Source organism: Alligator sinensis, unplaced genomic scaffold (genome assembly GCF_000455745.1).
Source record: "Alligator sinensis unplaced genomic scaffold, ASM45574v1 scaffold744_1, whole genome shotgun sequence".
NCBI classification, from domain to species: domain Eukaryota; kingdom Metazoa; phylum Chordata; order Crocodylia; family Alligatoridae; genus Alligator; species Alligator sinensis.
In genome coordinates, this window is record NW_005842241.1 from 251,096 (window position 1) to 266,050 (window position 14,955).

The window sequence follows — 14,955 nt, forward strand, 5'->3', positions numbered from 1 at the left end:
AGGATCTGGAACCAACTTCCAAGGGAAGTGGTGCTGGCTCCTACCCTGGGGGTCTTTAAGAAGTGACTTGATGCCTACCTGACTGGGGCCAATTGAGCCCAGTTTTCCTCCTGCCCAGGCAGGGGGTTGGACTTGAAGATCTACAAGGTGCCTCCAACCCTACTTATATGAAATTTACTAAGGGGGACCAGCAGGGTTTGGGAGAGACCTTGTTCCCCCTAGCGCCTCCCAGAGTAACAAGGAATAATGGCCATAAGTTGCTAGAGAGTAGGTTTAGACTAGACATTAGAAGGCACTACTTCACAGTCAGGGTGGCAAGGATCTGGAACCAACTTCCAAGGGAAGTGGTGCTGGCTCCTACCCTGGGGGTCTTTAAGAGGAGGCTTGACATTTACCTTGCTGGGGTCATTTGAGCCCAGTTTTCTCTCCTGCCCAGGGCAGGGGGTTGGACTAGAAGATCTACAAGGTCCCTTCGACCTTAGATCTATGAATCTATGAGATCAGGTTTGTCTGACGCAATTTCTTTTTCATATATCCATGCTGGCTCCCTGAAATCAGCCTTTCCTCCTCCAGATGTTTGCAAATGGCCTTCCTTAGAATATGCTCCAGTAACTTCCCAGGTATTGAGGTAAGGCTAACCAACCTTTAGTTCCCCAAGTCCTCCTTTTTGCCTTTTTTAAAGAGGGGCACTATACTGGCCCTTTTCCAGTCTTCTGGTACCTGGCCTGTCTACCATGACTTCATGACGATCATTGCCAAGGGCTCTGAGATCTCCTCTACCAGTTCTTTCAGGATCCTAGGATGAAGTGCATCCAACCCTGCTGTCTTGAATTCATTCAGACCCAACAAAAGCTCGCTGATCATCTCTTTTATCATCTCCTCCCTCAGTGTACCCCCTTCCTTATCCAGATAATCCTTATTAGGCGTCTGGCTTCAGCTTAATTTTTTGTGAAAACTGAGGTAAAGTAGCTGTTGAGTAGCTCCACGTTCTTTGTATCTTTGGTGAGGCGTTCCCCCCGATTTGTTAACAGAGGACTCTCAGCTTTCTTGGTCCTTCTTTTCTGACCAACGTACTTATAGAATCCCTTCTTATTGTCCTTAACCTCCCTTGCCACGTGCAGCACATTCTTTATCTTTGCCTTCCTGATTTTGCCTGGCAGGTTCTTGATGTTTCTTAGTATTCTTCCTTGGTGACCTGCCCATTCTTCCATTGCCGGTATGCTTTGCTTTTGCATTTGAGGCATTTTAGATGCTCCTTGTTCAGCTACATTGGTCTCTTGCCATTTTTGTGCTTCCATTGTTTTGGTACAGTTTCTTGTTGGGCTTTCAATGCTGTGCCCTTTAGAAGGTTCCAGCCCTCCTTGGAGCCTTTATCCTTCAATCTGTCCTCCCATGACACCATGCCTATTAGCTCCCTCAGTCGGATAAAATCCACCTTTTTTAAATCTAGCATCCTAATTTTGCTGACATCATGCTTTCCCCATCTCAGGATCTGAAATTCTATATCGTGATCACTTCCTCCCAAGTTACCCATCACATTCACAACCTCTACCACTTCTCCCCTGATTGTCAAGACAAGATCCAAGATAGAGGACCCCCTAGTTGTATCCTCCACTTTCTAGAAAGAAAGTTGTCTTCCACACAAGCTAGGACCCAGTTGGACATTTTATGTTTGGCTTCATTGTTCTTTCAGCAGATGTATAGAAAATTGAAATCCCTCATCAGTACCATCCCATAGCTTTTGGAGTGATTTGTTACCTGCTTGAAAAGTGTTTCATTCACCTCCTCTTCCTTATTAAGTGACCTATAATAAATCCCCACCATTATATCAGCGCCACGTCTTTCACCTTCACCCAAATGCACTCTGCTTTGCTGTCTTCTCCTGAACCAAGGAACAAGCATATATGTTTCAGACATACAAGGCAATACCACTACCTTTTCTCCCAACCTTGTCCTCCATATTGACATTGCAATCATAAGAGCTGTCTCAACAAATCTTAGTGATATTAAACATATTTTAGGTATTGGAGCGCCTGAGGATAATGAGCAGGCAAGGTTCTTTGGGTAGATGCAATATCTTTTATTAGACCAACTAAATAGTTGGAAAAAAAAATTTGCAAGCTTTCGGGCACAAAAACCCTTCCTCAGGCATAGGAAGACTCTGCTGGTGTTATGTGTTATCCAAGGTAGAAAATAAGCTAATTTACAGCAAGCAGGTCTATGAAAATGCAAATGAGTAGATGTTTGGAAGCAATAGGAGGGGAGGGGAGGGGAGGAAGGGAGGGAAATGTGTAAAGGGATGTGAGTGGTCAGCTGGAGGCAGGTTATCTGGGGTATCAGATGTCAGGCAAGTTGTAATGTGTCATTAATCCAATGTCTATATTAAGCCCATGATTATTTGTATCCAGTAGATTAATGAAGTGAAGTTTGTAGGCTTATCTAGAAAAGGTGTTTTGTAAATTCCCTTTGAGGATTAGAACTGAGAGACTGGAGAGTGAGTGATTGTCTTGTGAAAAGTGGGCACCCACAGGTAATTGGATATTTCTGTATTTGGTGAATTTTCAGTGTGTATTCATTCTGGTACAGAGTTGTTTGGTTTCTCCTACATATTTTCCATCAGGGCATTTGGTGCACTGGATGAAATATATTGCATTTCTGGAGGTGCAGGTGTAAGATCCAGGAATGGTAATAGTTCTGTTGTGGGGTATAGTTATTGTGGGACTGGTGGAAATGTATTGGCAGTTTTTATATTTCTTGTCCTGACATAGTCTGGATCCATTTGGTGTGGTTTGGGTCATAGGAAGTTTGCTTCTGGTGATGAGGTTAGTGAAGTTCAGTGCTTGTTTACAGGCTAGCATGGGTGGTTCTGGAAAGACATCATTAAGAATTGGGTCTTCTTCTATTATGGGTTGCAATTGTCTGAGGATTTTCTGTATAGGTTCCAGGAAAGGATGGTACATCATAACAAATGCTATGCATTTTGTGGGTATTTTCTTTGTGTACTGCAGCAATTCTTCACATCATATCCAGGTGGTTCTTTCAAACGTGCGATCTAGCTCTCTGGAGGAATGTCCTTGTTGGGTGAAAGCCTTTTTGAGATTTGTGAGGTGATGATCTGTGACAATTTGTAAAGATAATGAGGGAGTGTTTTAGGTTTCCAGAATCCATGTTTTTCAGATCCTTTTGTATCCAAGAGAAGCAAATATTGTATTTACTCAATTAAAATATGATTGTTTTTCATTCCATTAAAAAACTGGAGAAAAAGCCCCTCATGTCAGAATCAAGTATGAGACAAGGGGGCAGGCAGCTGCTATGGCTCACGCTCCAGCTCCAACCCTGACCCCAGGCCAGGGCTAGAGTCACAGCTGCTACCTTCCCCCTGCTGCTCCTCTGCTCTAGCCTTGGGCCCCCACTGCACCCAGTGTCCCCACTGTGTTGCTTCCCCCTCTCCTCCTCACTTCCCTGGCTGTTCTCTGCCTTACCTTTGCTTCATTACCAGCAGGCTACATCCTCACTGCAGCCTGGAACGTGGAACATGGCCCAGCACTGTAGCAGCAGTACTAGCTCTGTGCTGCTGCTATAGGGCTGGGCTGAAGCTGAGCTCAGTGCCCTCCCTAGGCTGCAGCCGGGACAGAGCCTGCTGGTGCTGTAGCAAATGTAAGGGTGGATGGAAGTGCAGGTGGCAGAGACTTGTCAGGGGGGGCACAATGTGGGTAAGGAGGGCAGGGACCCCAGGACGCAGGGGGCAGAAACAGTGTGAAGAGGGAAGGCAAGGGTGGGGAGGGGGATAGGGGCCTGAGGCTGTAGGGAGTAGGTGCAAGGAGGGACAAGTGAGGGGGACAGGAGGCAGGGGACAAATGTTATGCCTCCCCCACTGCCTGCCCCATTACTGGCCCCCACCACCTGCCTTACCACATGCCCTTCCCACTGCCTCACTCAGTCTGTCCCCACATTGCCTACCCCACTTCTGCCCCCCTCACCTCCTGCAGCAGTAGCGGGGATGATATTTTAAGTGATCTTCCAATTATTTAATTCTATATATGGAAGATTATAATGAATGCATACATTTTTCATGTACAGAATTATGGGGGGGATGTTCATTTTAAATTCAACATCATGCTAGGTTTGGGCAAATACAGTTTGCTTTAATTTTGAACTTTTTTAGATGTTGGAAGTAATCATACAGGCCCTTGACGTGCTATGTTTTGGAAAGCTGTACATCTCACTTTTTCATCAGGCTGCATTAAGAACTAGGCATGGCATGGTGTTGTGAGTAAGACAGTCAAGCAAACAAGTTTAAAACCTCAATTAATTGGAAAAGCAAGAGCAATAACTATTATTTTTGGATGCATTGCTTGACGCATCACAATATTATTTGTGACTTGTGAAAATAGTGAAGAAGAAAACTACAAAGATGACCCATGGACCAAAAGGTGTTAGAAAAGTGATCCATTTACTAACAGCAGGAGTACGAGTTCTGGAGTTGCTGGTTCCTCATACTCCTCAGGCAGTAGTAGTACATTACACCATGGTAAAGAGCTGAAAGCGGAAGAGTCAGGAAAAAGAAAGGATTTGTTGTTAGAAGAATCAGAATGTCAGCACTGCAGTTGCAGCTGCAGCAGACACAGAACTTCTAACGGGGAATCTGCAGGTGAGACCTCCACTGGATTCCCTAACTACATGCAGAATCAGCTGCCATTGTCACAACCCATGACGGGACACAATACACAAAGTCAGGATCCTTAGTCATGTCAATTAAATAGTAAATGTTGAAGTCCAAAATGCATGGCTCACACTTGCTTCTTCATCTATCACAGAGGCCAGCAATGTATGTCCCACGAGCTACATGCAGCCTACAGAACCACTGGATCCAAACCAGGGACATGGGGCTTCGCTGGCTGCAGGAGCTGTCTCCATGCCACCGCAGGGACAATATTGGTTGCAAGCACTCTTCCCCACTTGGTGGGTCATTCCAGCCCACAGCTGGAAAATAGTTGCTTACCCTGATCAATGACATGAAAAAATCTTCCTGGAATGTCAATACAGTGACCTTAGAATATTCCCATTATTTTCCATATTACATTACAACTACTTGTCAAGAACTGGACCTCCTCTCCCAGCTCTTTGATTTTGCAAATTTGAAATCTGAAGAGGATTTTTTTCATTGCACTTAATAATAATATATCAGAAGGTTTTGACTGAACTGTTTTTATTGTATTGTATCATGCCCCCCAAATAACCAAGCAGATAAAGAAAAGAACAAAAAGCCATAAACAAGTATTAACAAAAAAAAATACTCTTCAATTCTCTAGTAAATTAATTATTTTAATTTAATTTTTTCCAATCATGTAATAAAGACAACGAGCAAAACTGATTTTAGCATAGTCCTGGCAGGTTTAATAACCTTTTTTGCTTTATGGTAAAAGTCTGTACTTTATTTTGTAATATATTTAAACCCAGAAAAGTTAAATGACAAGTAGCCTCTGATCATCAGTAAAATGCACTCATTTCAAGCAATTTTCCAGTCAGGTTGATGGAGGCACAAAGAAATAAAAAATCTTATCCTATATACACAGTATGTTACCAGCAAGCCTCAAACCAGAACACAGAAAGTTCCTGGCTCCCAATCATTTTGGTCAAATCTTTATATTACACAGGCTGTAGTTATATTGTCTCTGTCTCTCTCCCCTCCTGCATTCATTTTGATTACAGAGCCACCTGTGACACTGTTAGAGTATGCCCAGCATGGCACCTGCCTCATAACCCAGGGGGGGAAACAGCAGTGTACTACCTTGAACAACAAGAAAGATGCCAGGAAAAACCCTCAAGGGCTGTCTAGCTTCTCCCAGTTGGTACACCAGAAGAAAAGTGCTTTTTTTTTTTTTTTTTTTTTTTTTTTATTACCCGCTCCCTATTGAGGGAAAGCAGAAGCAGATACTTGGTCTGTGAAATGATAAAACATTAATTAAAACTCATGATAATAAGTACCCAAAATAAGTTTATGTTTAAGTGATCCTAATTTAATCAAAGTCTATGCCATTTGATTACAATGAAGAAGCTCTTGCAGAAAAATAGGTAAAACCAAAGACTTCATATGCCCTATGGTAGGGGTTTTCAACCTTTTTGGATTGGTGTACCCTCGGCAGCCAGATGCAAAGCAGTATAGCCTGGTGGCCAGACACAGAGTGAGGAGGGTGGGAGGTGGGGGTGGGGCGTGACCAAACACAGAGTGACAGCAGCTGCTGCATGTGAGCTTCCCCCCCACTCCCCCACATCCAGCCGGGCAGGTGGCACTCTCTAAGTACCTCCAGGGGTATGCATACCCCCAGTTGACAACCCCTGTTCTATGGCAAGCTTAACCTAACTGCTGCTGCCGAGTTCACTCTGGAGCAACAGATTATGCCCAAATGCAGTTCAACCTTATTTAAGAATTAAAGTATCAAGGTTTTTATTGGTTTTTTTTTTTCATAGTTAGTTCAATCTCTGCAAGTCCTGTTATTTATTTTATACCAATTTTGATTAACAGGACATTTCTAGAAGTTAATACTACACTATTTTGCAAATTCAAAGTTATCTACAGAGCCAATAGGCGCAGAAACATGATTCTTGCCTTAAATGCATGCTTAGCTTTCCTGACAAACTTTTCCCAGTTCGACTAAAAGTAGATTTTAAACCAGTTTAGTTAAACCAGTGCAAGACACCCAAACTAAATGAGCGTCTTTACACAGATTTGCAGCATCTTATTAAATGAAGTTAAAACTGATTCTTAATTAATCCAGTGAACGTTTGGGTGTAGACAGAGCATTAAAATCTTTCTCATTGTTCCACATGGAGGGTGAACGACACAGCTAGACAACAGCGAAATAAATAAGACTGATGATTAAAATTGCTAAAGATGTTACTAATTTTTTTATAAAAGTGAAGCGCATTAACTGGGAGTACCAATGACCTCTATTTAAAGTAACTTCCATGCTCACATAAAAATATGGCAAGGAGATTTGCAAAATGAAAGAAGAAGGCATTGCCCACTCTGTTGGCTCAAGTCTATCTTGTGTAGGCACTAGGGGTGTGCGAAACGGGCCATATTTGATACGGATTCGGCCCAAATCGGGGGACAGCAATTCAGTACAGATCACTGTCCCAATTTGATTAATCCAAATCTGAATCTGAAGATTTGATGCTGATTCAAAGAATCAGCAATTCAGCCATAGACACAGCTGTAACTGTTTTTTCTACATACCTCAACATACCAGGCACGGCTCGTGAATGCTGAGATGGTGGGACAGATGGAGCGTTCCATGGGAGCATGGGGGAGTCCCCCTGCATGTTCAGCGGTGGACCTGAAGTGGAACAGAAGTGCTTCTGGTCCACTTTTGGGTCCCCTGCCAAGCACACTAGGAACCCCCCCGCTCCAGTGGGACACTCCACCTGCCCCACCATCTCAGCATTCACAAGCCACCTAGTACCTTGAGACATGTAGAAAAAACATTTAAAGCTGTGTCTATGTCCAAATCATCGAATCTCTCCGAATCTCTCTGAATCGATTTGGAGGGTTCCGATTCGATTCGGAGAGATTAAAAGGTCTTCTGATTCAATTCGAATTTTGAGATTTGGCTGCTGAATCGGTACAAATCTATAACGAACCGAATCAGCGATTCTTGTAAATCTTCCCATTTTTCAAAATTCTCAAGAAACCTTGAAATCAGCATTATAGACTTACAAGAATGTTTCCCTGACACATCTTTCCATCACAGCAATTCAAGCTATACAGCTTTTATATTCACTTAATTTCATTTCCCCACATGAACCACTGTTCCACCATAATTACCTGATACAATGCTCTTCATTTTCACTTTAATGCTCATATCACAAGCAAGATTTGGGTTTACTTTGCAAATCTTGTAAGAACTTCATGTATTTTGTGCACCTGAAACTTATGAAGCTCCAGACACATCATGAAATACTAGCAGTTTTTAAAACCCCCCCGTTTTTATGATAGCTTGTTAAAGTAATTCCTGCCAAGAATTTTATGCATGTTTTCTGGTTTGCTTCTTTGCTTTCTTAACAGTATCCTAAATTGTAATTTCATTTCTTGCTCTCAGACATTTACAGATACATCCTAATGAGTAAGTTCCAAATAAATCATTACAGAAACTTTGGGAATTAGAAAACAAAATTTAAGAAAGTGAAATAAAAATTATAGACATTAAAATGCGACTAAATCTCATATATATTTGTTGAAAATGTACCACTTAATTAACATAAGAAGACCTAATGTACAGTTAGGCCTTTTGCAGAAGATGAAAGGAATATCAAATTATGTAATAGAACTATAAACAAATAAGAAATCTGTATTTAAAACAAAAATCAATAATAACTCCAACTATTTTCTAGAAATTGAGCAAAACTTACAGAGAAGGTTGAACCAGTCTTTGAAACTGTAGCAGAGTGAGTTGCATCTCCCAGATGTACAAACAGCTCCCAGCTACTCACATTTGATTTATCAATAGAAATTCTAAAGCAAGAAAAACAAAGAAAAAATATTTTACCATGTTCAAGTTTCCCTTAGTTTTAGTTGCATTGGTTGTCTCTACAGGGTGCCCATGAAGGATCTAAAATACCATTAGGCCTATAGACACAGTCAAAGAACAGAGATTCATTAAGTCATAGATTGTAAGGCTGGAAGAGACCTCAGAAGATCATTGGGTCCAGCCCCCTGCATTAGGCATGTTTGAGAAAACCAGCAGAGATGATATTCTTTTTGTCAGATTAAATGAAAAGGCACTTTTTAGGGAAGTTTGCTTCTGAGATTTTTTTTTTTTTTGCTTGCTTTGCCTTGACGCCTTGAGTAAAACTTCCAGTGAAGAAGTATTAGAAGTCCAGGCCCCTGCACTCAGATACTTGTTAACTGAAGGAATAGGTGCAGGGAGGAAGAGGAGGAGCATGTGCACCTAAAACAATTCACCATCATCTTCATTTTTCTCAACACTAATAAGTTAAAGGCCAGATTAGACATGAAAGATCTAGGAAAATAAATATGTATTAATTACTCTTAGAACCAATACACTTCATACCAGCAGCTCTCAACCTTTTTAGACTTGAGGCACCCCTCCATAACTTTTCTGAATGGAGTGGCAATTCATTGCAAAAACTAACATTATAGTGCTTACCTTCTTGAAGAGGGGCCAGGAAGGAAAAGGAGCAACTACAGGGAACAGTCTACACTGCAGTGAGTGGGGATTTGGAAGGGAAGTGCCTGTACTTTAGCTCTTCACTAGAGCCTATGTTTATCTCCTCTCTCCTGACAACACCCTGGTGGAGAACTGCTGCCTTATACGTAACATTACTGAAGCCCCTCCACAGACAGAATAAACTGAAGCCGTTTATATGCTGTGACCCACACAAGGTTCTGACCTTCCACTACAATAGTCTATGACCTCCCCAAATCTTAATACAGGGCACTAGACCAGGTAACTCCCAGCACACGTGCCAGGATCTGGCATGTGAAGCCATTTTATTTGACACACCACAGCCAACCCAGGCTTTGGGCTGGCCATGGAGTCTGGGTTGCTCACAACAGGTGGTGCGGTGGCTGCAAGCAGATGCACCAGGGTCCGTGGAGGCCCAGCCCAGCTCACTGCCAGAGGTGTGTGCACATGTGACTCTGGGCAGACAGTGGGAAAAGGGCCAGGGCTGCACTGCCACAACAAGGATCGGGTCCCTCATGGCTCCCCTGCCATCCATCTCTAACACATTAACATCTTAGAAGTTGAGGTTGCAAGGTTTTTTGGTACTCGGCCCAGAAACATTGCCAACCCCTACACCAGGACCTTTGTGTTACCACTGAGCTGATGTCAGAGAGGTAGCCATGGAACTCAACAGAAAAGCAAGAAATGACTTTCAGCATTTTTGTTTTAAATTCTACTTATTTGTAACTTGCAAGTCTTCATATATATTATGTTTCAAATTTCCTGCCCTTGTTATGACTGGCAGCTTGTTATATCACTTTCTGGCATCTTTTAGATTGTAAACCTTTGAGGAAAGAGGCTCTCTCTGATGATTTATCTAAGCATGGGAAAGCACAATAGGTTCCCAATTTCATTGAGGCTTCAAGGTACAATTATAGTATAAATAAATTAATTGATCATACATTTACAGATACATCCTAGGGACTCTTGGTGCATGCTCTTGGTCTCCCATGCCACCTTTTGCACATGGCACAAGCTCCCTGTAAAAATCCATAAAGCACCACATTTTAGACGCTAAATTTTCTCCTTGAAGGCTGTGAGGCTTCTTATTCATGATCTAAATACACACTGAACTATTATTTATTTCAATAATGTCTAATATTTTAAAGGAAAGCTATCTTAGGAATGCCACAGTTTTAAAAAATTGTACTAAACCATTTTTTACATTGCACAACCTGTGAAACCACATTCATTTTGATACCAGTCTAATACAAAACTTCAAGGAAGAGAAACAGTGAAGTAATTGTTTTACTTTTACCAATGTTTCTGTTAGAGCACAAGCAAGTCATGAACACTGCAAGAGCTCCTCCAGCGCCACCTAGAGTCACGTCACCTCCCAGCTGGAACAGTAGTGGCTTGTTCTAATAAATCACCTGCCATGCCTTCAATGTTATGGAAGATGATGCTTAGCCACTACTGGGAGGCAACAGAGAATGGTTAGAGACTCAGAATTTCTGCGGCTCTTCACAGGGCTCCACCATCCCCATACTCTGCCCTCACCACACCTGATGTTCTGGTCAATGTTGACTGCCGCTAAGGTTCATTATTATCTTGACCTGAAGGATCGTATCTACAGCCCGGGTCTAAGTGGCTGCTTGCCCCATTCTTCCCTGCACAGGTCCCAAGACAGCTACCTCTTGCTCAGGTTCCCCCCCGTCACCCTCTTGTGGCTGGCATCCTCTTCCTCTTCTCTCTCCTCTGGGAGAGTAGCAGTCCCCTTCGCTTCCCTCTTCTTCTAGGTCCCCCGAGTACTTCCCTTTACCCCCCAAATTTAGACTCACTGGTTGCTCAGACTTCTTTGCCGACTCTTGCTCCCTCCTAGACCTCGTCTAGTAAGTAGCAAGGTCAGAGCTTACCCTTGGGTCTTCTACCAGCTCTCCTTCACTTGCTTGCTCTCTCTTCTTCTTCCTTCTGCTCCCTTTCTTCTTCTGTCCTCCTCCAGGTGCTCCCTCAGGGTCCTTTAAATCTCCCTCCCTTCAGCTGAGTCCCACATGGCAGTTCCCAATTGGTTGCCTGCCTGACCCAGCTCTTCCTTCTATGCTTGCTGGCATGGTAATTCTTTCTTTCTCTTTGTTCTTTTCCCGCACTGGTCTCTTTTCTCCACATTTGATTTCCAGTGGCTGGGTCTGCCACGGCCCCAGCCAGCACCTCCATTCATCCGAATTGCATCAGGGCTTGCCACCGTTCCTCTGGTTCCCCAAGGTAAGTTTCCCTCTCCTAATTCTTCCTGGTTCTGCTCGTGGCAGGGTGCTTCATACACCCTGTCACAAACGTATTTAAAGGATTTATGGCCATTATCCTCTTGTTTATATTTAGATGAGGGAGAAGGTCCTAATTTTTATCCTCCATTGTCACAGGGGACATGGAAATGGTTGAGAATGAGGGCTGTCAATTAATCGTGATTAACATGCATGATTAACACATTCATCATTGTTCGCATTAATTTTCTTAACACATTAATTGCACACATGGTTTTGGAGTCCGTGCCCAGGCTCCATTTCACTGCTGCCTCCAAGCCACCCCATGGGGCAGCAGTGGCAACACAGAGGACTGCAGGGCAGCCCAGGCACAGGCTCCAGGTGGCTGCAGGGGGCCGGAGGGGAGTGAACAGACACATAGCTGCAGTCTGCAGGCTGCCAAGAATGCAGCCCGGCAGTGTGTGGAGCAGTGCCCAGCAAGTAAGTCTGTGAAGGGGAATGGGTATGGGGGAAGGAAGGGGTGGTGGGGGGCAGATCAAAGCCCCCACAGTGTGGGAGGGAATGGGGCAGAGACAGGGGCTGGAGTGAAAGGGGCAGGTCACGGGACAGAGCCATGGCTTGTCCAGGGATGCGGGCGGGGGGGGAGGTCCCACCACTGCACACATCCCAGAGGAGGCACAAGGGGTACATAACCCCCAGATTTGTGTGTGGGGTGGAGGCAGGCTGCCGCTGCAGATTGGGCTCTGTGCCCAGCTGCCTTTGCATTGGGAGCCATGAGCTGGCTGCGCCAGCAGTGGGAGGCACAGCACTGCACAGCTCCTGAGGCAAAGGCAGGAGGGTGCAGAGCCCAGTATGCAGCAGCAGCCCGCCTCCATCCCACACACAAATCTGGGGGGCACATGCCCCCCCGAGGGTGCACACAGCAAAGAGAGGAGCCCCCCCCTGCACCCCTGGATGACCCGCAGCTCTGTCCCACAACCCACCCCAGCCCCAGGGCCCCATTCATCTCAGCCCATGCCCCACTCCCTCCCTCAATCTGCCCCCCTGCCCCTTCCCTCCCCCACACACCTCACCCTCCACAGACTTACCTGCTGGGAGGTGTCTGTCTGCCCCTCACTCCCAAGCCACAGCCCCAGCCAGCCTTGCTGCTACCCCTCAATCCTGATCCACAGTACATCACATCCTGCCAGGGTATGTGGGAACCCCGTTCCCCAGGCTCCAAGTGCCCCCACATACACACAGCCCCCACACCTGCATAAAATTCCTCCCCACACCCACTCCCCAACCATACAAAGTACTTGCATAATTTTGCATACCTTTGAATTTTTCTGCACATAATTTCAAGTGTTTAGCTGTGCGATTAAAATTGTAATTAATTGCGACTAATTTTTTTTAATTGCACAACTAATTGCGATCAAATTATTTAATCATTTGACAGCCACATTAAGAACTATTGTGAGCACTTCTCTCACCCTAAATGGCCTGGCTCCTTGGACCCTTCCAACAGGAGTTGTTCACTGCTAGAACTTGGCCAAAATTTTCAAAAGAGATTAGTTATTTTGGGTGCTCAACTTAAAACAAATGAAAGGAATGTGAATTCTCAGGGAACAGGTGGCCCAGCACTTCCTGGAAATTCAGCCCCTTAAAGATATGTCAAAGTAAGAAACTGCAAAAAGAAGCAGAATTGCTAGTCATTTCTTAAAAGTTTGACATTGGTTTCATAACCATCTCCTTTCAAGTATGGCCAACCCCAGCTTCCCAGTTTCCTTACATAAAGTAATATCCCTATCCACAAAGCCTGCAAATAACAAACTTATTAAACATGATTTCTTCCCACTCTGAGGTCAGTATTCTAGGAAGTATAAATAAATGCCAATAAAAAACAATGTGAGGAAATAACCCTGGTTCATGGGGGCAAATGGCATTTCTCGTGGTCTCCATCTTGAAGTCCCTATATATCACACAATTCTTTAGACAACCACAGCTATTTAGACAATGATTTAGACAACCACAGCTATGATCATTCAAATATTTTGGTAGATACTGAAGAAGTGAAATAGAAATTTCATGGCTAGCTAACAGGTGGTTAACAGTGTAATAATCTTTCTGCGTTTCCTGGAATTTAAGTAGGTTTTTGTTTGGGTCAAGCCAAATTCTACAAGACTGACAACAGCTGGCAGTGAAATTTCCCTACCTATTGTAAAATACGTGAAGTCTTCATCTCACATGCATCAGAAGATTGGTTTCATTGTTAGTATCAGATTCTTAATCACGCTGTTGGCTTGGTCCTGCTCATATTACATTTGATTGGAAATGAGCTCACAAATCTGACAGCCAAAGAAGAAAGTCTTGCTGTCCGGCAGAAATTATTTTTATTCTCTTCTGTCTTGCTGAGCTTTGTCAACAGCATCCCCAAACAGAATATAAACCTCCTGAAAAGCATGCCTATATATCAGTGCTTGCCTGGATTTCAGGCTGCCATGAATACAACCATGGTTCCTCTTTCTATTACATTGCTGGAGAGGACAGCAGTTCATAGACATCTTTTATACAAGAAATGCCTGTTGCAATTTTCCTGGTTCCTGGAACTGCAGAAACCAGGAAAATTGCAACAGGCATTTCTTGTATAAAAGATGTCTATGAACTGCCCTCCTCTCCAGAAATGTAATAGAAAGAGGAACCATGGTTGTATTCTAGCAATGGAATAGCAAGAGGAACCATGGTTGAAAGAGGTTTTTCCAGATCAGCTAATCAAGATGGCTTTCACTTTGGAACAGTAAGCTGCAGTTGTATTTACTAAGAGGGATTTGGAAATTAACTCATGTGAAACCTAAACATTTTTTTTAATTAATTTAATTTCCTTCAAATGAGTCATTTAGTGCTATGGGACATGTCTATATAGTGTAAGGTATTGCCATGCTGAGATGCTCCATGTAACTTCTGCATGCTTTAGCTCCTGAACCAGAATTTGAAAAAAGTAAGTTTTATTTATCCACAGGCAGCATGGCACTAAAACTGTTAGACAGATTCCAGTTCAGGAGCTAGAGTGCAGAGACTTGTGCTGACATATCTCAACATAGTGATGTCTTGCATCATACAGATAAACCCGCCGTGTCCTCCAACTAGGATTTCTTTCTATGCATATGCCCATAATGTCCAACCTAAGGATAGCCGCTTAGTCTCAAAAGGGAAGTTAATGAAGTTTGTGAACTGCACTGAAAATAGAAAGTCACAATAAAAAGGATTTTTGGATGATATCTGGGATTCAGGTGGTATAAGGAAAAAATGTCTATATTCACCCAAAACCAAGACAACCCTGAATTTAAGATGACCCGTACCCCTAATTAGATACCACACATGGAAAATGTATAAATTGTTATAATTTTCCATGTACAGAATCTAATTATTGGAGGATCATCTTAAATTCATCCCCCACATTGCTGAAGCAGGAAAAACAGTGGCAGAGGGGCAGAAAGTAGAAGGAGGCTGTGGGAGGTGGGCAGGCGGGG

General features: G+C 43.5%; 1 protein-coding gene across 4 annotated transcripts in view; it reads right to left on the minus strand.

Moving 5' to 3' along the window:
- The window catches only part of PCCA (propionyl-CoA carboxylase subunit alpha), a 465,712-nt gene that overhangs the window by 161,953 nt on the left and 288,804 nt on the right, over positions 1–14,955 (minus strand). For all 4 annotated transcript variants that reach the window (XR_003094961.1, XR_003094962.1, XM_025208618.1 and 1 more), the window contains exon 18: positions 8,413–8,515. Coding sequence is in view for 2 of the 4 variants with exons in the window: in XM_025208618.1 (XP_025064403.1) it covers positions 8,413–8,515 (103 nt within the window). In the remaining 2 variants the exon portion in view is untranslated. The remainder of the gene's footprint in view (positions 1–8,412; positions 8,516–14,955) is intronic.